Source organism: Capsicum annuum, chromosome 8, assembly GCF_002878395.1.
Source record: "Capsicum annuum cultivar UCD-10X-F1 chromosome 8, UCD10Xv1.1, whole genome shotgun sequence".
NCBI lineage: Eukaryota > Viridiplantae > Streptophyta > Magnoliopsida > Solanales > Solanaceae > Capsicum > Capsicum annuum.
Genome location: NC_061118.1, coordinates 168004792 through 168028113, shown reverse-complemented (window position 1 = coordinate 168028113; position 23322 = coordinate 168004792). Strand labels below are relative to the sequence as shown.

The 23322-nt window shown below is 34.9% G+C and overlaps 1 protein-coding gene across 4 annotated transcripts; it reads right to left on the bottom strand.

The window, feature by feature from the left end:
• Positions 1–295: 295 nt before the first annotated feature.
• On the bottom strand, positions 296–15522 carry LOC107840341 (3-hydroxyisobutyryl-CoA hydrolase 1). 4 transcript variants are annotated; one of them, XM_016684174.2, is made up of 14 exons: positions 15296–15522; positions 15071–15151; positions 9401–9469; positions 8733–8796; positions 5956–6035; positions 5786–5869; positions 5235–5319; positions 2984–3069; positions 2640–2761; positions 2194–2254; positions 1969–2067; positions 1011–1112; positions 900–941; positions 296–809 (listed from the first exon to the last, which is right to left on the bottom strand). In XM_016684174.2, exons 1-14 carry the CDS (start codon positions 15332–15334, stop codon positions 672–674), a joined length of 1152 nt encoding a protein of 383 aa, XP_016539660.1. In that variant the 5' UTR covers positions 15335–15522; the 3' UTR covers positions 296–671. The 4 variants fall into 4 exon arrangements, with proteins under 4 accessions (XP_016539660.1, XP_047251075.1, XP_016539662.1 ...); XM_047395119.1 differs by lacking the exons at positions 15071–15151; positions 15296–15522 and adding an exon at positions 10145–11744; XM_016684176.2 differs by lacking the exons at positions 15071–15151; positions 15296–15522 and adding an exon at positions 11512–11742.
• Positions 15523–23322: the final 7800 nt, after the last annotated feature.

Sequence of the window (23322 nt, the reverse complement as noted above, 5' to 3'; positions counted from 1 at the left end):
AGTGCTAGTCACTAAACTACATCTTAGAAGAACTATATTCAAGGTGGCTATATATCTTTTGCACAAATTAACCACCTAGCAAAGATTTACAAAAGGATGAGTCATTTGGATCAACATGAGAGTAGATTGGCAACATGGTGAGAGTTCAATTCCCACCTTGTAATCCCTTCCATAAAAGGCAAGATTTGAATTTTTTGTTGCCCGGAGAATTAGCTCAACTGCTATCAATCAAAATCAAGCCCACAAGTTCAAACATATTCAAGACAGGATTCAAATTTGCTTGTAAATCACATAATTCAGAGAAGACTGGAACGCAGGTTCCAACATTGCAATAGATTAAGATCGATACATTATCTCTGAGTACAAAAATTACATGCAAGGTATTATTTATTATTTATTGTACAATCTATCCTTGTGCTTGAGGTGTGACATCTCAATTCAACGGAATGATATGCATATCTGTATACACAACTATCAGCCAAATATTGAGCAGTAATTTATCTGTCCTTTGGCTTATTTCGAAATTTCATACAAAGGAGTGATATGCATTTATTTGGTGTACCACTTTGCAATAACATTATGCTATTTTAATAACTGTTGATGCCTTCTTAATGATCTAGCAAACAGAGGCAACGTGCTGTAGAGTACTGCAAGATCTTCAGAAGAAAATTTTACAGCTTGGCAATTGCATATGGAGGCAAGTTTGATCTTGGAGGCAGCTTTAGGTCTTCCCAGTCTTCGTCATCTATCTTGGAGAAGTAACGATCAACATCATCATCACTAATTAGTTCCAGACTGGAGGGCTCCCACTGAAAATATGTGAAAGACGAGTATATGAATGGAAGAGGCTCTCGAAATCTAAGTTCAGTATTATCCATGTTCAAATGAATGTAACACACCTTAGGATTTCTATCCTTGTCGATGAGTATGGCTCCGAATCCCTGCAGTAAAGGTCAAGTGTTAATGTTGTAAGGCAGTAAAACGGGAGGCTGAAAGATGGCATATTCTACCTCAAAACAATCCTTGGTAAATTCTCCCCTCAACATATGATAAGCTATCCTAGACTCACGAACAAGGCAACTACCAACACCTTGCAGCCTCCCTTCTCTGATCTGGAACAGAAAAAGGAAACTAATATGAACAATCTGCAGATACTGAAGAACTCTTCAAAGAAAATGTTGGCCAGATCAAGGAAATTCAAGGTGTTGAGCCTGCATCATCATATTTTTTATTTGACGAACTTGCATCACATCAATACTAGTCTAGTATCAAATTTAAAATCCCAAAATAAATAATCTTAATCCAGGAGTCAAATCCGAATGATCTTTCTAAGGCAGCTGTTAAGAAAAAAATTGAGGCCCAATGGTCGCCATTTTTCATATGTTAGCTTGGTCCAAGAATTTTTTTAATTATTAATTCAAAGGTTTTTAATTCAATTGAATTCCTCAGGGATAGCGACAAAGCCAACAAAGGAGAATATGAAAAGGTTGAGCCAGGAAAAGAGTGGACATATATTGTGGTCTACCAATGTCGTTATTATGGTGCGATCTCATAAGACTGCAAAATCTGTACGGATGATTATATGAAAAGAAGTTGATATATGATACTGGTATTCATCTTCCAACTTGCTGAGAACTCTTTCCATAATGCACGAAAATTCAACAGCAGTGGACATACAACCCACAGTTCCCAGAGTTACGTTGAATTTTAACATTAAAGAAAACCTGCTATCCTTATTTGCTTACTGCTAGTAATAAAAGAATTGCATTAACACCTTATCCTTCAGGTCAATTATATGCATTAACCTCCCGAATATCCAACCAAGCTAAATATCTTTCCTCAATTATTTACCAGAGATAAGTCATTCACCATCTTACTTCCTAGATGACCAATTTCTGATCAACCTGAAGAAAGAAGGGTACAGAAGTTCAAGTAATGGTATCTATCACAAGGTAGTGATTGACTTACTAATCTCAAGGAAATTTTAAGACTTGTCGGGGATGCTTTCTTCAGCAATTGAATGGTTGAAGAGATCCAGTTATCCTTCTTGTCCAAAGCCTCACTTTCCTATTAAAAGTTCATGCAAATTTCTTACACAGTATTTTAGTAGCTTTTATTATCAGAATTTAGAAAGTAATTTCACCACAGAAAAGAAGATAACACATCAAATGGCCATCCATCTCCCAAACTTACAAGAGTAAATATGATTTCTTCAATTGTCCCTCGAGAGAAACAGCGATTAATAATCTTCATCCTACATTCATAATATTGCAGAAAGTAAAACCGGTGCTCTGTTGGGAAAGAGGTCATTAACATCCAACAACTACAGGTTTGTTTTAATTGAACAATATTTCCCTAGAGACAATGGAAACTTTGGAATGCTATCCAGCATCTTAAGCTTCTAATGGCGATATGAAGTTGAGGAAATATAGTCTTACAACAAAAGGAAGAAAAGTAGCATGAGAGCAAAATAAAAATAAAGGAGCATCAACATTGACATCTATGACATGCCATCAATATTATGTTCTTTAATAAGTTCAAACAATCACCTCTAGGCACTGGGACGGTGGTTAGAAACTAAACATCCAATAAATCAGCAAGAAAGTAAAAATCATAATAGAGATACTAAATGAAGTCACCTGTGATAATGACTTTCTTCTTTCAACTTTGGTATGTGGGAGAAGTGACTTATGATAGCAGATATAGCATCGGGATCACTTGTATCGACTTTTACTAGTGCTTGTTCCAAAAGTGGCAATTTCTGTGAACAGAAGGGAGAGAGAAAGAATTCAACCTAGATCAGAGACAGGAGGAATGAGCAAATAAACAAATATTATGCACTTTGATGTATATCGAGATCAATAACAACTTATAGATGTGCCAATACTGATCAGTTTACACACATTAGTAACAGAAACCTAATTGATTTCCTGTACAAGCAATTGTAAATGGGCATAACATGCTGAAAATTAAGGTAGTATACATCTGATGATACAAAGTGGGTTGCAAGACCAGAAGCAAGCATGTCAGCTCCATCCAACCTAGAACTAGTAAGACCAGCATATTCCCCTGCCAAAGAGTAACAAATTAGCTAAGGGAAAACAAGACATAAAATTTGTACTCCAAATTGTGTAATGAGTGCAAAATTACTTTTAAATGGGGAAACATGATCAAGGAATAGAAAATTGTGAAAAGCAGATAAAAATGTCCAGAAAAATCAGAATATAAGAGAAGATGCACCAAAAGGCACATAGTTGCTGCTGCTTTAATCCATAGGTATGTGCGGCAAGCTTTTGAGCACCTTCTGCAGGAGCAAAGGACCTGTCTTCTGCTTCGGTTCTTTTTACTTTTGATTAAAAGGATATCATGGAAGAAGCAGCATCAATAAATGCAAAGTAGCTGAGCTAACCATTTCTTTTAAGATATATAGCCTCAACTAGTGGAGCTCGAGGAACCAGGTAGTGACTTAAATTTCAAACAATGAAACGTAGCAGATAACTCCCAATGAAACTGTTATCATGCCTTAGTCTCCCTACAGTTTACATTAGTAGTTATGTGTAGTAGTTAATTCTTTGTAGTAGTTATTTGCAGTTTCTCACTCCAGTAGTCGTTCAGTTTCTCATTCCAATAATGTTAGGAAGTCATGTCCTAGTTTCTAGGGGTAGTTATGTTATTACTGTTGTATTTGAACTCCAAGACTATTCCATGAAAGGTAAGAAGAAAATTATTAAGTTTTTGAGTACTTCAACTCAAGAGATTGCAGATTCACTCTTAACGAACCAGCACCATAGGTTGTAGTAAGAAGACATCTAATTTCATCTTCCAGCACCATAGGTTGTAGTAAGAAGACATCTAATTTCATCTTGGTATCGGAGCCAAGATATGGGAGACTAAATTCAAGATCAATTGAAACAATTGGTGAACTTGTTCCAAGAAGAACTCGCAGCCAATTTAGCAAGACAAGAAGCAATAAATGCTCACTTGGATGCACTCGCAAAGGATTTAGCAAATTTGAAGGTCGATTCTGAATCAACTGAGTCAGAATCGAGGTTGGAAGGGTGAAACTAAAGTGGTAAGAGGGTCAGGATCAGAAGCAGGAGGAAGTTCCATCATTCCTCGACATACAAAACTGCATTTCAAACGATTTAATGGCAAAGAGGATTCTTTGGGATGGTTCAACAGATGTGAACACTTATTTTGACACCAACAAACTACAGAAGAATAAAAGGTTGAACTTGCTTCTTTTCATTTTGAGGGGGTTTTCAACTAAGAGATATATGCCTTACCTGTCTAAGGATGAATTCAAACATCGTTGTAACCTTCGGTTTGGACCACCAATAAGAATTCAGAAGTTGGAAGAATTGGCTAAGTTACGCCAGGTTGCAGATTACCGAGAAAAGTTTGAGCAATTAATTTCTCGGAATGGTATACTCATACAGTCGCAAAAAATTGAACTTTATATCAGCAGTCTTGCTGATAATATAGCAATTGAGGTTAAATCCTCCAGATTTGGCTACAACGATGAGGAACAACCCATTTGTCCGCAATTGTTAGATGCTTCCAGATCAAAGATAACAGATTTCTCACCTCAACAACATGACATATTTGCGAAGAAACTGACTAGATCTGAAATAGAGGAAAGGCGACTTAAAAGACTTTGTTTCAACTGTGATGAACTGTTCACCCGAGGTCATTAATGTAAGAAATTATTCAGGATAGACCCTATAGATGATGATGAAGAATTTGCTGAAAAAGAGGGAAATAAGAATATTTCCATACTTAGCACTTGAGTACGAGCATGATTCAAAGGAGTGGAGTAAGGTTATCACTCCTTAGACTCCCAACAGTTTACACCAGTAATTGTTAGCAATAGTTATTTCTTTGTAGTAAATTTGCATTTTCTCAGTCCAGTAGTAGTTCAGTTTCTCATCCAATAGAGTTAGAAAGTCATGTCCTTAGTTTCTTGGGATAGTTATCCTCCTAGTATTGTATTTAAACTCCAGATTTATTCTATGAAAGGTAAGCAGAAAATTATATAAGTTTTTAAGTACTTCAACCCAAGAGTTATCTCTTAACGAACGAACACCATAGGTTGTAGGAAGAAGACATCTAATTTCATCTTGCAGCATCCATAACTAGATCCATATGGGGGGACCATAACAGAAACTTGAATGAACTACATCAATAGCAGTAATTTTCTTTAAAAATATGAACAATGTGGCTGGTAAAATTACCAACGAATCCTGGAAGTCTTGACAAAAAGTAAGAGGCACCTACATCGGGAAAGTATCCCATAGCTGTTTCAGGCATAGCAAATACCTACAGAGAAACATACAAAAACACATTGGACATGAAGTGTTTGATATCTGATTACACTTAGCAACCAGCACCAAGTATAAATAAGGAACATATTACTGGCTAAGAAAAAAGAAACCCTTAATGCAAATCCAAGCTATCAACTAAAGCTCATGAAGATTTACAGTTGGGAAGGTTTCCCTCTAACTTTGCTCTAGTTATGCTAGAGACTTTTTTATGAGAAAAGGTGAATTTTATTTATAAAGGCTCTGAGAGATGGTACAAAAAGTTCTGCTGGATATGAATCTTTCAATTCAAACTGTAAGGATTCCAAGAGCTATTTTGCTACAGCTATTCCACATGAACATTCATATATTGTTCACTCCCTAGAGACAAATTTGAAACAAACCACAAAGAATGTGGCAAAGATCGAATACAAAAGGGCAAACAAGACAATGAGATTAATCTACTACTCAAGTAGAGGCAATACCGACTTTTCTGTTGCCACTCGAAATCTACCATGTATAGAAGCACCAGCTCCGCCTCCCATGACAATTCCATTAAGGATGGAAACCTTCAATAGGCAGTTCAAATAAGATTAAGGAAAACCTCAAAGAAATTTATATCAAAGAACTAGAATTAGACAAAACCTAATTTAACCTGGGGTTTGCTATACGTTGCCATCACATAGTTCAAGGTGTACTCCTTTTGGAGAAAATTAGCACCGAATTTCCAGTTACCTGATAAGCATGAGCAAATGAATATGTAACTGGGGAAATTAAGCTATGCATTTTTTCTTATAACTGAGAAATCATCGAGGGCCAATGACACAAGGTTCAAAACTCTATGGATAATGGGCCTGCCCCTCTAGCCTTCTCTACTTGAATACCAGGCTTCTGTTTGCAGCAAAGGTTTGAAACTGTGAAGTGCACCTAACCAGCACGGCATGTGTTGTGCTCTTGCCACTAGACTAAAGTTATAGGGGGCATTAAGCTATGTGCACTTAAAATTACTAAGTTATTGGAAAACATAAAAATCATCTAAAAAGATCATAGTTGTTGTCGGGTTTTTAAAAAAGATAAGCAAGAAGAAGGTTGAAAAGACGATTGAATTAAAAGGGCAGCCCGGTGTACTAAAGCTCCCATGGAGGGTCCGGGGAAGGGCCCCAACACAAGGGTGTATTGTACGCAGCCTTACCTTGCATATCTGCCAAAGGCTGTTTCCAAAACTTGAACCTGTGACCTCCTGGTCATATGGCAGCAACTTTACCAGTTACCTCAAGGCTCCCTTTGTCTCTAAAATTTGTTAAACATAAAGGGTTTAAATAGCCAACTTGGAAATAGAGAAACTACATAAATCTGCAGAATAATATTTAAAACCTAGCATATAAACTATCCAACAAAAAATAAGTTTAAACAAAAGATACTCCTACATCTAAACTAATTATTCTAGCAAATCAGAAGTAACAGGAGCAGCATTCAGCACTCCTCCTTTGCTTCAGTTGCTACAATCTAAAAAGATTGTTCCTTCTCAATTTTTGCTTTCGCTCTTTGGGCTTGAGGATTGTTTTGAGAGATCCTTGAACTTGGACACTTTGGTAACATGACTTGTTTGTTTGCAATTACATATATTGCATAGGGTCTCCACCAACTAAATTTTTGAAGGTGTGTTTTCTTTTTGCAATACTTGCAAAGAGGATAATTGACCTTTTCTTTTTCGTTTTCCGCATAAATAGCACTCTGATTAACTGTATCTTTTCTGGAGACTCTTCTTTACACCTGTACTTGAAGAGCACTTACTAATTTTGAAAAAGAGATGGTACAAAAGGAAGTTTCAAGTATTTGGGTCTATAATCTAAGGAGGTGGGAAGATTGATGATGATGTCGCACATGATATTGGAGTGGGGTGGGTTAAATAAAGGCTCACATCCAGGGTATTGTGCGATAAGAATGTGTCACCACAGCTTAAAGATAAGTTTGGTGGTTAGACCGATATTATTATACTGGGTAGAGTGTTAGACAGTCAAGAATGCCCACATTCAGAAGATGAATGTTGTAGAGATGAGGATGCTCAGATGAATGCATACCAGGAGAGATATGATTAGGAATGAAGGTTTTTTTTAAATAGGTAAAGCTCGCCAATTGGCTGTATACAAGGGGTATACCAAAAGGTAAAGCATCTACAAAAAGATATAATTGTCTACAAACTCCACCCAATCATCTGTACAACAAGTTAAGAGTGTGCACCAAAAGAAAAAATGGGAACAGGGACTACTCCTACTTGACCCACTCCTTCAAAAGCTAGTGGAACCATGTTCCAAGCCCTTCGTCTTCTCCTCCTTCTCCTGCTCTTCCAAGTGAACATCAACTCTTTCACAATTTTTGGCATTGCCCATGAAGTGTCAAACCATCTAAACATATTTGTGGCTGAGAATGAAGTTATACGAGGGCAAGGTGGGAGTGGCCTCCGTGGCGGACAAGATAAGGGAACTGGAGCTGAGATGGTTTAGGCATATACAGACCAAGTGAGGGAACTGGAGTTGAGATGGTTTAGGCATATGAAGAAGAGGCATGCTCTGGTTTTCCTGGAAAAAGTTAGTACTACTGACATTAGAATCTATAGCTGAGTCAACTGGTTTAGCCATCAAGGTACTTTTCTCCTGCAATATTTACTTTAGGATCTATAAGTGAGTCAATTGGTTTGACGATCAGTATGTCTTATCCAAAACATGATTGATCATCAAATCAATTAACTCAGCAATAAATCCCAATCCCAAATTATTTCCAATAAGGAGGTCACCAACAACAAACCCAAGCCGTTATATCAAATTGTTTGGTGAGTTGTTCGTTATTATTAAGTCTATTAGTTTTGCACAATTGTTGATAGGTGTCATTAAGATGTAGTGGTGCGTATCCTTCGATATAGCAACAGCAGTACAGGTCATGGACTTTTATACAATACAAAATGTAGGTTGGTTTGTATTTCCAACCCATACTGTCTATATCCCCTCGACTATTCCACTGGGTACCTGCTACCTCCCGCCAACACAAGTACGTACTCGGTATCTCTGTTCATCAAGGCTTAGACAGATGGGAAGAAATCACATACGATTTTTTTTCGCCTCCTCTTGGATTTGAACCCCAAACCTCATTATTCTCCACTCACTTCATTGACCACTAGGTCACACCCTTGAGTGTACATTCACTGGTACTATATATTGATTGCTAAAATCCTAATCTCTTGGGAAAGTGAGAAACAAGATGGGAGTTGCCAGGTTAAGAGCAAAACTAGTACAAAGATATGGACTTGGATAACATATGAGTTTATGTGATTGAAAGAAATTGCTTGAGGAGTTAAACTTCAGATCATGGATCCAATTTAAAATACCATCTATAGGTTGTGTTTGACAAGATATTACCAATTTAGCAAATACATACCCTGGCGAGCATTATGAAAAATAGGTGAAACATCACCACCAGCACAAAAAGCCCTTCCGTGTCCCTGGAAAATATTGATAGAAGAAAAGTAGTAACAAGAAAAGTACTATATCCAGGGGCATTAATAGAACTTTGCAGCATACAACCAGAGCTTGTGACTAAAACCATAAACCATAAAACTGCATAAAACCAAGATACAGAATCTTACAGGCAAGAATAACTACTTAATATAATTTCTAACAGACTCTCCTGGTTTTATTTCAACAAAATCATTTTGGTGAACAGTTTTCTGATTATGTGGATTTTCCAATTGCCAAGAAATGTAAGTCTAATGTATGCCAAGGAAAAAGCCAAAACCTAGGTTGGTCAGAACCAGTGAAATACCAAAGAGAGGTAACTGATTGGCCAGCTTTATCCTTACTCGCCAAAGCTATGAGGAGAACAACTTTCTTCCCAGTGTCAAGAGACGAAACAGGGAACAAACTGAAGTTCTTCAATAAATAAATAAGATTTGAATAAAGTAACTCAAAATCAATGCAACTCAGCCTGCATGTCATTTCTAAATATTTTTTAAGGCAAAATCTAGCATCAGGCAACCATGTTTCCCTCATGTTAAGCCATGAGAGAAAATTTAACTATCAAAGAAGACCTACTACTATTGAAAATACCTTTAATATTATCATCTTCACATTAGAATCTTCTTCACTGGCATAGAAAAGTTCCGTCAGCTGAGATATCTGGACAAACAAATAAGTTCGAGGGAACAGTTATCAGTTATAACATGTCATCATATGTCCAATCAATTTCATTCGGAGACCAGAAATTTACTCAAATATCCGTGACACGAAGAATATATGACTAAAAAGCTCACATGTTTACCAAGTAAATACAATAAGAATAACCTATTCCATATAATTGCATGAGAAGACAGAACACGAATCCAATATCAAATTAGTGTTCTAGCTATCATTATAGTGAGCAAGCAACAGATTCATGCTTGCTTTTCAAGTTCCACAATGTCATTAGGTATCTTTTTTTTTCTTTTAATAATAAAAATATGGTTTATAGGCAAACCAGAAAGAGAAACATCATTAGATTAACTTAATGAAGATTATACAAGAAACTTGCAAGTCACTACATCCTTTAATTAGTACAGTGAACAAAAATCATCTTAAAGTACTTAAAATTTAGCAAGTTCCATTCTGTTGCCAAACTCTGTTAAAAAACTAACACACCACATCATGTGCAAGTCTTGTGACTCCAGAAGCTCCGGTCCTCCAAACCATTGTTTTCTTTTTTCTTTTACTCCCTCCATTTCAATTTATGTGTCTTACTTTGACTAGGCACGGAGTTTTAAAAAGTAAAGAAACTTTTGAATCTTATGATTTTAAACTAAAGATAATAAAATGTACCAAAATGTCCTTTAATCTTGTGGTTTTGAACATACCATGTGGGATGTTAAAATTAAAGAGTTGTCAAATTAAGGAAGACATTGTATTCCACTTCTATTCTTCTGGGATTTTTGTTGTCTTAAAAATGACCTTAAACAACCATTCAACCACTCCAGACCTGCCCTATGCTTGCTCTTCCAGAACTCCACCAGGATCTGGTCTGGCTAGGTCGCCCTTCTGCTGCTCATTTTATGAATAACACTCCGAGGACTCGTTTGGTGCAAGGGATAAGAGATAACTAATCCCAGGATTAATTTTAGGATGAGCTTATCCCATGTTTGGTTGGGATAAAATGCATGGGATAACTTATCCCATGATTGTAGTGTTATTTTCATCCCACCTTGAGGGTGGGATGACCAATCCCGGGATAACTTGTTTCCCAACCAAACGAGCCTTAACCTCCTCAATATTAATACACCTATAGTACCTAAAATTCTAACGTCTCTCAGAGTACACTAAATCACCCAACACAATGTCCTTGCTCCCCACTTCATTCAAGAATTTATGAAAGTATGTCTGCCATCGTCGAATGTGACTCTTCCACCAACTCTTTGCCTTTCTCGTCTTTGATGCACTTCACTTGATCCAAGTTTCAAACCTTCCTCACTTGTGCCTTGGAGAGCCTGTACATCTTCCTATCCTCATCTTTGTTCCCTAGTTCAACGTCCAAGTGTTTGAAAATTGACGTTTTTACTGTTGTCACCACTAACTTCCCCACATTTTTTGTTACCTTATACCTCTTCTTATTTGTCTGCTTTTCCTCTTTCTCTTGCTCCCCACCAACTTCGCATAAGCAACCTTGTTTGGTTCCACTTTCCCTTGGATTTCTCCATTCCATCAATCCCCTCTATGATCCCTAAAGTTACCCCGCAGAACCCCCAACAACTCTCTTGCTGCTTCCATAATGCAACTAGATATCCAAACCCACATGTTGTTAGCACCATAACTATTCCCCCAAGCCCCTTACCCGAGCACTAGTTGGGGTCAAGCCACCCCATTTGATCCTCGACCAGTCATACAAACTCCTTCTAATTTCTTCCTCTTTCTCTTAATATCCAAATCTATCGCTAAGAACTTATGTTGGATAGTCAGATTCTCAGTCCAGATAACCTTGTAGTCCTTACAAAGGCCCCCATTACCCTTCCTAAGGAATAAGTAATCTAAGTCTTAGGCACTGCATACTGGAAGGTAACCTAGTGATCCTCAGTTTTAAGAGGATGCAATTTCAGGGAACAAATTCTATCTTTCATCTCACAGAAGATCTGAAAAACACTTTGTGATATCTTCTTATCTGCTTCAGCCTCGATAAACAGACTTATCGGACTTACCCGGCATGTGCATTGGTAGATACCAGGTACCCAATGAAATTAGCTAAGTGTCTGTGCATACTTGCTACTTGAAAAAACCATCTCAGGATTCGGATTCGGATTCGGATTGTACTGCTGCTCCGACTGGCGGTTGTTTGCTTTGGACACAATACGGGGAGCAAAAAAATGTTACAGAAAAGATGGCTCCCATTGTGTTTTTGTCTTTTATCCATGAAAAAAGAAAGGAAAGGTACTCTATTTTTTTTTGTGTGTGTTTTTAATAGCATTATTAGACTGGAATGGTTATTTGCTCATCTTTTGTCTTTTTCAAAAAATCAAATGTCAGACTTAGCAAGTGTTTGGCCATGAACAATAAAAGTTTTTAAAATTGAAGTTGTGTTTGGTCATAAATATAAATTAAAATTGTTTTAATTTTTTTGTGAGAGAAGTGAAAATAAGAAAAAGTCAATTCAAATATAATTTGAAATTATATTTAAAAATCTTATGTCCAAATGCTAAAATTTTCACAAAATTAAAATAATTTTTCAAAAAAAGCAAAATTCTCATGACCAAACACCCTCTTAATAAAACAAGTCATAACAAAATTAGACGGATAACTAAGGGTTCATTTGTTTTTACTTAATAGAGGTCTGAATCTGAATGGTTCAAATTTCAGACCATTAAGTGCATTTATTTTTTATTAAGATTTTAACTCTTAATAGGTCTGAATAGATCTTAATCATTCAGATCTAGAATCAAGTCTTAATAGGTCTGAAGATGTATTTTAGTGTTAGATAATATTCACCGTCACTCTATTCATAATCATTAGTCAACACCTCTGCCACCACCATCATTGTCAACTACCACCCACCGCCTCCACCATCACAATCACTATTGACAACAAATATCGCTACCAATCACTATTGTCAACTGCTGTCACACCTACTACTTCTATTATTCTAATTATATTTATTGTCACCACCGTCGTCAACAGCACCACCATCATCAACCACTACCGATCAATCTCTACTATTGACCAACTCATCTATAGCATCACCGCAAACTACCACTAAAACATCACAAATTCCACACATTCTTCGGCGGCCTCCACCATTGTCACTAGTAACGTCACCTCTACCATCACTTCAATCACTATCATCGCTACAATTTATCTCTACTAATAACCATCTCCACCATCACAACCAACAAGAACCAACACATCGTCAACCATCATTCATTCATTTTTCGATCATCGCATCAACACCTTCAACTACTAACATCAAATAACGTCACATCACAACTACCACCACTACAATCAATCGCCACCATCATAACAATCACTACAATATCACTCATCGCAACTATCACCACTAACATTACTAATCATTAAAATCAATCATTGTCACCACAACGACCATTATAAATCATTTCCACTATCACTAACAAACATAAATATTTTTTTAATCAAATAATACTTTTGTTTTATTAAATTACATATTTTTCTGATATATAATTAGTTTTTTATTTGAATTATATTTTTTATTTTATTTTATTTACAAATAATTCTTTTTGTACATTTAGATATTGAAAAACAAACAGTCTTAATCATTCAGTTTTCAAATCTAGAGACAACATCTTAATCATTCAGACGTGCATTCAAATTCAGACGTCTGAATCTTTAAAAAACAAATGCACCCTAAGTAACAAACTGAAATAGGGATTAAGGTGTCGTATATGGGTTAAATTAAGGGTACGTTAGTAGAGAGAATTACTGGGTATTTAAAAGTATGGATATATTATTTGAGTTTAAATTTGTTCATCACCGATATATTTTTTTTTTTTTACATTAATATATGATTTTTATCTGTAATAATAGGTAATTTATTTTTATATTTTTACCTGAGAAATGAATAACCTATTTATTCATGGACTTGCATGTGACCTTCCGTCTATCTCTGAGGCAAATCATTGCAATAATATGACAGTAGTGCTATAATTGGATAGGTACTCAGCAAAAGTATAGTCAGCTGGGGTTTGATTATATATTTCATATATTATACTATATTTTTTTTACTTTATTTAGGATTTATGAAATTGGAGTTAAAAGATAAATTAAAATTATGTTTGCTTATATTTTTTTTTTTGCAGAAGCGTGAATAAAGCATTTCATTTGAAGTTGGCAAATAGATATGAAATACATTTGAAATTCGACTTCGAGTTGAATTTGAAAATTTTATAATGAAGTGCAAATTTTGAGATAAACTGAATAATTATTTTTAAAAAAAGTGAATATTTTCATGATCAGACCAATCTTTAAAATATTTCGAATAGAATAGAAATTTGTTTTACCCTTTTCCATTACAAGAATCCTTTCTCTGCTGCTAATAATCATCACATTACAGTATTTGTCTTACCGATATCATATGACAAGATAGCAATATAAAAAAGACAGAAAAAAAGGTGGGTGTTTTTAATAAATTTTAATTTATGAAAAATAAATTTAACTACAAATAAAAATATGAAAAAAATAAGAATTTTATTATTGATAAATGATGTGAATATAAATTTGTTCCTTTTTTTATTTCTTCTCTTAATTTTTTTCGTAATTTGAGGGCATATTTCTCGAACGTTAAAATATTTGAATTTGATATGAATTTTCTCCGTAATCTGAGGGTCTTTAGTGACATATTTATTGAACTTCGAAATATTTAAATTTGATCTCAATAAAAAAAGATTTGTGCATCTTCTTGATGTATTGAGTATTGATCTCTTTGTGGAATTTCATGCTTTTATAGGATATTGGGAGATGTCTATTCAAGTGAATATTTGCCCTTTATACCGTCGGAATTAAGATTTAGGATAAAGTAGCCTCTAAAGAACTCCACTAAAATTTGAATTCGTTTTATAGAGTCACACAAAATTTAGATCTATACAAAATGCCCTTACTTCAAGGTTTGTTGGAGTGTAGACTTGATGAAACTCAAAGACGAGTCTTTAACTACGCATAGAGCTTGTAGATTTGATGGAACTCAAAGACGAGTCTTTAACTATCCATAAAGATTCCATCTTTACGGTATTGCGGCTATGCATATTTGATTTATGAGAGAAAAAATGAAGCACAGGTTTGGTTCCACTGCACATGCCAATTTGTTTCCAACAAATTTTAATTCATAAAAAATAAACTCAACCACAAATAAAAAATATAAAAAAAAAATTAAGAAATTTATTATTGATAAACGATGTGGGTACAAATCTGTTCCTCTCTTATTTTCTCTCTTGATGTTTGATCCCATTGTGGTATTTCATGCTTTTATGCGATATGGAAGATATCAAAATATTTGTCCTTTTATATAGGCGGAATTAAGGTTTAGGTAAAACAGATTTCAAAGAACTCCACTAAAATTTAAATTCATCTTATAGAGTCACGAAAAATTTAGATGTCTACCCTCGTAAAAAAGTTTGGTACTTAATAAAATGACATCAAAGTGAAAAAGAAATACGAACAAGGAAATTAGCGGTACCGAAAAACAAAAAAATACACTAATTAATATATGTATAACTAATATTATATTTGGCATACCATTTGAAGAGAAAGTGCATTCAACTTCTTTGGCCTATTTAATATGAATGTTCTAACACTTCCCGTCTCCTCCACCAAAATCTGTCAACCAAAAATAACAGTTACATAAAGGGCTTTTAACGCATTTGGTCGGTCGATCAAAAATAAATCACTAGCCAATATACAAAAAATATACACTAATTATGAACATAATATGTATATGATGAGAGCAGAAGAGAATTGCACTTGATCGGTTCTGCCATTGTTATAGAATGTTTGAGCCATGATGGTTTTTAGCTTCTTTGGGAATTTGAGAGTTGAGACTGACTATTCAAGTCTTGAATTTTAAAAAGAAAAGTTATTCTTTCTCTTGAGAAATTGTATCCAGAGATTATGAATTTTATTGAGTAGTAAAATATTATTTGTATTCAGAGATTATGAATTTTATTATGGAGTAAATTACCATGAGAAAACCCCTATATTTATCAGTAGGATGCAGTTTGGCAAACCAAGAAGGCACAAGCCTAACCCTACCACTACCTTGCTTGGCCAAAAATGTTAATCTACTGATAGTGAGAGGCACAATCTCCAGGATTGCCCAATGCCCACTTACAATATTACTAGCCAACAACGTGGGGCTGATTCATTGGGCGTTATGTGAGAATATATTGCAAGAATTATTTGTGAGATTTTGATAATGAAGAAATTATTTCAATGAAATGATACATATATATTTTTTTAAAGAGAATAGTTTCACATTGTTAATCTACCTGTATCTACTTAGCCCAAAAGACGTTTTATCTAAACAAAACTAATCTTAAAGAAGTACTTAATAGCTTTAGTAAGAGTTTGAACCAGCGATTTCATCTCGTGATTTGAAATCATTAGATAAAATTTATTACGAGTACAACAAGAACATAGTAGATAGTTGATATGAGATAGTGTCAGTTGTCATTAGTCAGTAAAGCTGTTATAACAAGTTATTGGGAGGTAACTAACAACTATAATCCTTTATGATGAAAATACTCGATGATAATCACAAATTTCTTCCAAATACTGCTTTGGATGTGAGCTTAGTACAAAAATTATTAAAATCAGTGTTTGAACCTGAGATGAAATTTCAAATTCTCATAAAAGTATATAGGAATTTTATATCATGATTTGAGATTTCTTCAAATATAAAAATAGTCCCACAAGTTTATATATTGTAAAAAGAATCTCACTACTTATATTTACCAACCATTTATTTCATATGTAATTAAATAAAATTTATAGCTAATATTATTACTCGGTCATCTGATCGAGAAATGCATGCTCAACGTGAGGAGATTATTCGTATTATGTGAGAAGATTATATTAAAGAGTAGCATTACTATAACGCATGTTCAATTTTACTTTTCATTATACTAATTAAGTTTGATATATAAATATTGTATTTATTTTTTTACAAAAAATTTATGATAGTGTACTATACTTTTGTTATGAATTTTTACTTATTTGGTACGAATGTGTATAGAATTGAGACAATTTTGATAATTTTCACAACTTAAGAGAATTTTATGCTTATGAAAAAACTAGTATTTAGGTACGTGTTCCACACGTGACAACTTTATTATATGAGATAATAATATATATTAATTAGACGTGTATAAGAACATGACTAATAGTTAAGATATAAAAATTCTATAACTTATTGAACAATTTATGAATACCAGCAATTCAAACACAATAAATATAATATTAAAATTTGCCAATGTGACACGTGAAAAGAAGTTTTATTTCGATGTGAATGACATAAAAAATTAAAAAGTATATTGAGTTTTCATATCATGATCTTCAATATTCCTAGGTGTGTATCCTATGTAAGAAAAAAATCATTACTGATAGGATGATGAAATGAATTTACGATGTTAATTAAGTTATATGATTACGGATAAGCTGGTAAACTCATCGACTTTGATGAAATTTAGAGAAATGTGATTTTCATATTGATGGTCAATTGTCATTATCATACTCTTTTTCAAAACATAAGAGAAAAGATATTTTTTCCCTCTGAACTTGTCCTCCAAACTCACTTTACCACTTAAACTTAATTTTTGTTTATTTACCTCCTTTAACATCTTTAAAGTGTATTATTTTCACCCTTCAAAACTGAATACCACTCTCACAACGGAGAGTGTGTTACACTCGCCTACACATCAACGCCACGTCAATGCCACGTCGGAACCACGTCATTGCCACGCAAGAAGATCGATTTATCTAAAAAAAAAATTAATTTCCCACACATTATTTTTATATATTTTTAAACAAAAACTAAAAAATATATATTTACTATTTTATATATATATATATATATATATATATATATATATATTAAATAAAAAAAGGCACCCCCACCCCCCATTTTCTTTCTTCTTCACAACCCCCTACCCGGCCCGCCTATCCACCCCCTACCATGCAACGCAGCCCGCCCCCTCCCCCTTTCTATCTTCTTCAAACCACCCCACCTCTCTCCTCTCCACCATTTTCTATCTTCTTCAAACTTAAATATATTACCAATAGCCATTAAGCAACAACAACAACAAACCCAGTGTATTCCCACATAGTGAGGTCTGGGGAGGGTAAGATATACGCAGTCCATACCTCTACCTCTAAAGAAGTAGAAAGGTTGTTTCCGATAGACCCCCAGCTCGAGACACGGAATACTAAACAAATTCATAGTAAAGCATGGAACAAGATGGCATAACATAAATACGACACCCACAAGTAATAGAAAACAGAGAAAAGTAAATAGATTCGTAATAAAGCATGAAACAAGGTATCATAACAAGAATAATACCCCCACCAAGTAATTTCCTACACTAGCGACCCAAACTGACCCTAGCCTTCTGCTCTAATTCGCGTCATCCAGATCTTCCGATCTAGGGTCATGTCCTCAGTGAGCTGTAACTGCTCCATGTCCCGCCTAATCACCTCTCCCCAATACTTCTTCGGCCTACCCCTATCCCGCCTAAAATCATCTAAAGCTAGTCTCTCACACCTACGAACCGGGGCATCCATGCCCCTCCTCATCACGTGTCCGAACCATCTCAATCGGACTTCCCGCATCTTATTCTCTACTGGAGTCACACCAACCTTCTCCCTGATAGTCTCATTCCGAACTCTATACCCCCTAGTCAGCCCACACATCCAACGCAACATCCGCATTTTCGCCACCTTCATTTTTTGGATGTGGGAGTTCTTAACTGGCCAACACTCCGCTCCATACAACATGGTCGGACGGACTGCCACCTTGTAGAATTTGCCTTTAAGCTTGGGCGACACCTTCTTATCACACAACACCCCCAAAGCGAGCTTTCACTTCATCCATCCCGCCCCAATACGGTGCGAGACATCCTCGTCAATCTCACCATTACCCTGAATCACGAACCCGAGATACTTGAAACTATCCCTCTTACATACCACCTGTGATTCCAACTTCACTACCACCTCATTCTCCAGCCTCACGTCATTAAACTTGCATTCCAAATACTTTGTCTTACTCCTACTCAACCTGAACCCTTTAGACTCAAGAGTTTGTCTCCACGCCTCTAATTTATCATTCACACCCCACCGCGTCTCATCAATCAAAAATACATCATCTGCAAAAAGCATACACCAAGGCACCTCTCCTTGAATACGCCGCATCAACACATCCATCACCAAAGAAAACAAAAAGGGACTAAGAGTAGATCCCTGATGCAATACTGTCAAGATAGTGAAATGCTCTGAGTCTCCTCCTGCTGTCCTCACCTTAGTTTTAGCTCCATCATACATGTCCGTAATTGCTCTGATATATGCCACCGGGACTCCACTCACCTCCAAGCATCTCCAAAGCACCTCCCTGGGGACTTTGTCGTATGCCTTCTCCAAGTCGATAAACACCATGTGCAGGTCCTTCTTCCTTTCCCTATACTATTCCACCAGCCTCCGTACCAGGTGACTTGCCTCCATCGTCGAGCGGCCAGACATAAATCCAAACTGGTTCTCTGAAATAGACACTATCCGTCTCAGCCTCACCTCGACTACTCTCTCCCAAATCTTCATAGAGTGACTCAATAACTTAATACCCCTATAGTTATTGCAACTCTGAATGTCACCCTTGTTCTTATAAAGAGGGATCATAGTACTCCATCTCCAAGCCTCGGGCATTTTTGTCGTCTTGAAAATTTCGTTAAACAATTCAGTCAACCACCTTAAACCAGCCTCGCCAGAAAACTTTCAAAAATCCACCGGTATCTCATCAGGCCCCGTTGCCCTATCCCTTCGCATCCTGCGAACAACCTCTCTAACCTTCTCTACCTTAAAACGTCTACAATAACCTAATAGCCATTAAGCAAACCCAACAAAATCAATTTAAAACATAATTAAAAGCCCCTTTTAATTCTAACTCAAACCCAACAAAATAAATAGCTCAAAATATACCATACAACAAAAACATAGAAAACAAAATCAAGATTGAATTTTTAAAACATAATTAAAAGCCCTTTATGATTTCTTCATCAAACCACCAATTCAAGAAACAAAATTACAATAGCATCACCACATTTCAATTCAAAACTCTTCATTCCGAAATATTTCGGCAAAACTCACCGGAAAACGATTAAAACAAACCCATAAAAAAATATATGCACACCATTAACATCACCACCACCATTAACACCATCACCACCATTAACACCGCCGCTAATAACTTTTCTTCAATTTTAATTTTATTTTAATTTTTTAAATTCATGAAGTTAACTTTTAATTTTAGAAATTCAATTTCATTCTTTTCTAATGATCTTAAGTCAAGGGGTTTAGGTGGGGTGAAGAATTTGGTAATTGAAGGAGAAGAAATTAAGGGTTTGGAGGGGAGGGGGGGGGGGCGGGGGCTGGTGGTGGAGAAATTGGTTGTTGAAGGAGAAAGGAGGCTGGTGGTGGCGGGCGGAGAGTAAAAATTATGGTGGGGATGGGAGTAGAAGAAGAAGATGGGAAATGAAGGTGGAGGGGTATGAAGAAGATGAAGAAATAGGGGTGGAGGTATGAAGAGGTGTTTATATATATATATATATATATATATATATATAAAAATATAAATATATATTAAAAAGTGGGTCATATCAATTTTTAAATTAAAAAACGCGCTTTCTTTTTTTTAAAAAAAAATTTCACTTCATTTTTAGGGGTGAAAATAATATACTTTAAAGATGTTAAGGGGGTAAATAAACAAAGATTAAGTTTAAGTGATAAAGTGAGTTTGGAGGACAAGTTTAGGAGGGAGAAAATGTCTTTTCTCATAACAAAACAAAAAAGAGTAAAAGAAATATTACTAAAACCATGATAAAATAGAAATTCTAAACATCATAATTTGCTTTTGACAAAATAAAAGGGCATCATCCAGAAGCCTACAAAATAGAAGTATAAAATTATTGATGGAATCCGTAAATAAAATTTTGTTGGAGAAATGCTGTGAATGTTATTATGCTGTCGTATAAAGCAAATATTCTTAATTTATAGAAATAAAATTTTTTTCATCCAAGAAAATAATTACGTAAATATGAATTTTCTTTTATTTTTGTGTCAAATTATTTATGATATCATTTTAGCTTTCTACTTAAATTTTATGATATTAATTACTTACAAACATGAAGTTTTAAGACTTTTAACGTGATATTAATAGTTGATTCTCTTTTGCTTTTGTATCATGAAATAATTTTAGTAAAAGAAATTAATTCTATAACTTACCAAATACTAAATTAAAATAACATTAATATTACATTTATACTCGGTCTTTTCACGTTGTTCAAATCCTAAAACTAACCAAATCCCTAAAGTATTACTTCAAGTAAAATTGTGACATTTAATACATTTACTAAAACATATTTAAATTCTAAAATTTATTATTATATTTTAATTTAATAATTTTTAAAAATAAGTGAAAAAATAATTTAATCTATTACAAATATTTTTAATAAAGGACACGTGTGTAAATGACTGATTGAACCTACTTTTATTAAAAAAATTATTTAAGAGGCACTTAAAAAAAGATTCTTATTATAGCCGAAATCCACAACACTCTTCAAAGTGGAGTTTCGTGTCTATATGAGCCTAAAGTTTGAATTTAAAATCAAAATTATTTCCGTCACCATTTGTACACAACAAAAATAAGAAATATATTTTCTTTTAAACCGAAATAGGGGAGAGATCGAATTATTTTACTCTTTTTCTATGGGATTAAATTTTTTCTCTTCTCAATTTCTTATGCAATTTGAAAATATATTTAAAATCTTAAAATGAATAATTAGTAAAAACATTTAAACCTCATTTTAATGCTAGTAAAAATTTATAGAACTTTTCATCCAACACTAATTATGGTTAGTGTATATTGCTCGTGTAGGCATTTATACAAGATTTTTATTACTAGCCAGCAGCCAAATCTTCATGTTGTACGTACTATTTATAATTGTTAACTGTATTTATTATATAGATTTGAACCGGTTCTCAAATCTACTACCTTCTTCAGGCTTTTGTACTATACAAAGAGACTTGTCCGATTAAGGCTGGTAAATCTTCTAACTATATTTTGTGAAAAGGATATCATGGATTAAGGTCTCTGTTTGGTCCGTCCATTTAGTGGATCGTCCCCCTAAAATAAAATCATAAGTATTAAGCAGGAAAATTGCATTGGAACATGCTATTAGCCTATGTATAGTGATCGATACCCATTATGATGAATGGTGAATTGGTGATAGAAGAAGAGTAAAAACATATCTCAATGGCAGAATTTTCACATATAATTTTACCGAAGAAAAAAAATATGTCACTTTATTATGATAAAAAAAAAGAAAGAAAGTTTAATTCATCGATCTATAGGAATAAAACACCATGGATATATGTTGAAGAATGCATGCATTTAAGAAAAGCTAGAAGTTATCTCAATGGCCAAATACTCCCCACAAGGAATTCTCTTTCATACATTTTATGTATTTCAACAATTCTCCATTTTTTCCTTCCAATGTCATATACGAACATTTGTGAAATAATCCCAGTAGTGAGCAATGAGATAGCTCTGTTATCTCTGATGATGGTAGCTCAATTGTATGTGTCAACCATGTTTCATCATCTTCACCAACACCACCATTCATGAGAACATATAAAACAATCTTGATATCATCATCTCCAACAACGTCCTTTGTGTGATCAACAAGTGCAACTTGTCCCTTTATGTCTACTATTCTTGGCAAAATTTTTGAAATCCCCAATGGCCATACTCCATCAGGGGACGAGATGATTCTAGTGAACTTCTCTTCTCCGACACTGAATGCACCTATGTCACGTCCTAATTTCTTTACAAAATAAATAACCCCATCGTCCATGTAAACACAATTATGCTTTGCAGGGTAAAAACTGAGGCTGCAGCCTCCTGAAATCTCTCTCCACGAATTGTCTGTTCCAATGGTGAAAATCAAGTATATTGCTTGGAATTTCCCAGTTTCTTCCTGATCAGAAACCGCGTGTGCCTTGAATACTTTGTGTTTCTTGGTGGCGGGATCAAAACCCAAGGAGCAACAAGTCATTGAGGGGCAAAACAGCCCCGTAGGTTGTTGATGAGGAAGAAAGACATGTTGTTTCGTGAAACGATTGCAAATAGCAACTTTTCCAACATTGTTCCATAGACAAACTAGCCCATTAATAGATTGAGTAAAGCCAAAATCGCGGAAACATGGCTGATTTAAGTAGGCTAGGACAAGCTAAATCTTCAACATGTAATTCTCTAAGGCCTAGCTAAATTATATATGAATTCTTTTGGCGCCGAAGCTACACGATTTGTGAGGAATTGACTCACACGATTTCTTTGATGATATGCTTCAATGAATAACGTGTCTGATATAAGGGAACATAAGGATTTCGACAGGCACTTAAAACGCAATAGAGACTTGGCAGGAACTTTCATAAGAATTTCAACAACAATTTCATGTGGAATGAATGAGCCAGCAATGTTAACATTAATCTTGTTCTCTTCCATATAAATCTTGTTCTCTTCCATATATGTGTAGTTTGTTGTGGAAGAGTGTAACGACCCTTCCGGTCGTTTGTGAAATTTTCTCATCTTCCCTATTTTAGCTCTCCCCATAGTTGGTATACATGATTTATGACTTACGGTGATGAACAGTATCGATTCCTGAATTATTCGGAAGTAATTTAAGTCATTATTGGGGTTATTGATTTGAGAAAGCTAAACTCAATAATAG